The 2,517-nt window shown below is 65.3% G+C and overlaps 1 protein-coding gene across 1 annotated transcript; it reads right to left on the bottom strand.

Annotated features, from left to right (window-relative positions):
- Positions 1 to 250: 250 nt before the first annotated feature.
- Positions 251 to 2,310, bottom strand: LOC112895432 (protein IQ-DOMAIN 14-like). The gene is made up of 3 exons (XM_025963384.1): positions 1,837 to 2,310; positions 1,381 to 1,590; positions 251 to 1,259 (listed from the first exon to the last, which is right to left on the bottom strand). The coding sequence occupies exons 1-3, from the start codon at positions 2,308 to 2,310 to the stop codon at positions 555 to 557; spliced, it is 1,389 nt and encodes a 462-aa protein (XP_025819169.1). The 3' UTR covers positions 251 to 554.
- Positions 2,311 to 2,517: the final 207 nt, after the last annotated feature.

The following is a 2,517-nucleotide window of genomic DNA, read 5'->3' as shown; positions in this document are numbered from 1 at the left end:
CCCGCCAAGCGTGGGTGGCTCCTTCTTGTTGCCTTGCTCTTTTTGGAGTTTTATGTCGGACACCGCCGGCGACGTGCTTCCCGTTCGAAAACGTCCTAGATTCCCTCTTGGAATTCTTTAGGGATGGCCGGGATCGGATCGGTCCGTCACCATCACAACCACACGGGCATCGAATCAAAATCAAACTCCACGACCGTTTGAAAATTTAAAATGCTGGGATGATCTCTTTGCAGCGCTCGTGCGACGCTTGTGATTCGAAACGAGGCAGAGCTTCTCTTGATAGTTGATACGAGTGGGTGGAATGTACATCTGATTGATTCAGGTAGCGCGCTACTATGAGAAGAAGAAGAAAAATGAAAATGAAATGAAATGTCCCTGCTTCCCACGAAGTTATTGTATGCAAGAACAGCAGAGAGATCGAGACAGGGCGAGAAGGAGATTGAAAGGATTCAGAGATAGCAAGGAATTAATGAGGAAACTAATCCCAATTAGCAGCGCTGATTAGCCATGGCCAGCGGGCGAGGAGCGGCTTCGTGGATTGATGGGCTTCACGCTCACCACCTCCTCTGCAGGAAGAACGCGTCCCGCTCCCTCTCGGCCGCCGCGGCGGCGTCCGGCGGGCGCTCGAAGCGGCTCACCACGGCGGCGCGGAAGTCGAACGCCTCCTGCGCCACCGCGCGGTTGCTGCAGGGCTTGTGCGCCATGCCCACAAGGCCGCTCAGGCTCGCGCGGGCCTCCAGGACCACCTCGCTCAGCGGCACGCGCTTCCGCGGCTGCTGCTCCGGCCGCTGCTTCGGCGCGCTCTGCGACCGGGACTTGGCCTCCGACGACTGCGTGCTCGACATGTACCCGGGGCACCCGACGCCGGCCCCCGCGCCGCAGACGCTCTTGGCGGGGGTCGGCGGCGCGAGGAACGGAGCGGCGCACCGGGGCGTGCACTGCGCCGTCGCCGGCCGGGGCTTCTCCGGCGCGCACCACTCGTACTCCGGGAAGTGGCGCGAGCTCGGCACCGCGATGCGCGGGGGCGCGCCGCCGGGGAGATGGCACGGCAGCAGCGGCGACGACACCGACTGCGCGTACCAGTCGTCGTCGGTGCGCTGGGACGACGCGCGCGACCGCGGCCGCCCGGTGTCCATCTCCACGATCTTGGGGCTCCGGTCGTACCCGCCATACGACGCCGACTCGATGCTCGCGGACAGGCGCCGGCTGTACGCGGCCACGCCGTGCTCGCTCCGCGTGTCGTCCGCGTACCGCTCTTGCTGCAGACACAAGGAACCGGCACGGATTCGTCAGGGGACGACACAACCTCGGACGACGAGGACCCCAGGTGCAGCATGCTTTGCTTCGGCCGGAAGCGAAAGGATTCGAGGTTTGACTCACCAGCGAGAAGCGCGGCCGGACGGGAGGGTGGTGGTGGAGGGGCGGGAGCTGCGGCACGGCGCGGCCGCGCGCGGCGCGGACTGTGGCCTGCGCGCGGACGAGCGCGTGCATGCTCTGCAGCGCGGCCGCCGCCTGCCTCCGCACCAGGTAGCCGCGCACCAGCGCCTGCAGCTTCACCAGGGCCTTGAGCGCTCGCAGCGCCTTCTTCGCCTGTGCAAGGAAGGATTCATCATGTTAATGATTACTTAAGGAGGATTAATTTGGAATTTGCAGTGCAAAAGATAAGCATGCACATGAACCAAAAAACAAAAGAGTTTAAAGAATCTTGAATGAAAGTGCACAGTAATCAGAACCAGCTGACTGTCGCATGGTCCCCTGTGTTCGGGTGACGAAAGAAGGAAGACGAAGGGATCAAGAAGGGATGGAAAAGGAGAGGTCGTTTCGGTAGCCACTGACCAAGAAACCTCTGAATGCCGTCTGGATCTTGACGGCGGCGCCGCCGCGACCTCGGGGGTCGAGGACGGCGCCTCCGCTAGCGAAAACCGGCCCCTGGCTGGTGAGGCGCACGACCTCGACCGCGGCCTGCGCGGCGGCCACGGCCGCGTCCGCCGCCGCCGCGGTGGCCGCGGCGACCGCGATGGCGCGCTTGCTCTGCTCCCGCTCCGTGTCGCCGTACAGCGACTTGAGCCACGCCGCCTCCGCCGCCCGCGCGATCGCAGCGTTGGCGCCGCCCTTCGCGGCCCGCTCCGCCGCCGCCGCAGCCGCCGCGGCCGCCTCGGCCGAGTCCCGCGACGACCGCGCGAAGCTCCATCGCTTCCTGTCCGCGGGGGGCGGCGCCGCGGACGCCCGCCTCTGCGGGTCCTTCCCCTGCTCCTTCCGCCCTCCGCCCCCGCCCAGCAAGCTGCGGAACCACCTCGCCGCCTTGCCCATCCCCCCCGGAATTCGCAGGTAGCCCCCCACCCGCCCGGCAAGAGAGAGGACCCCCGCAACCGCGCCGGCGCGCGCTCCGAACCGAGAGCAGTGGTAACTGAATGGTGGAAGGAAGTGAGGTGCGCGAGGGTCAGAGAGCGGCGGGCGCCCGTTAAAAAAAGGGGGAGCTCCCAAGTTTGAATAAGAGAGGGAAACGGGAGGGGAGCG

This window comes from Panicum hallii, chromosome 5 (assembly GCF_002211085.1).
Source record: "Panicum hallii strain FIL2 chromosome 5, PHallii_v3.1, whole genome shotgun sequence".
NCBI classification, from domain to species: Eukaryota; Viridiplantae; Streptophyta; class Magnoliopsida; order Poales; family Poaceae; genus Panicum; species Panicum hallii.
The sequence above is the reverse complement of the archived record's forward strand: the minus strand, read 5'-3'. Positions and strand labels throughout refer to the sequence as shown.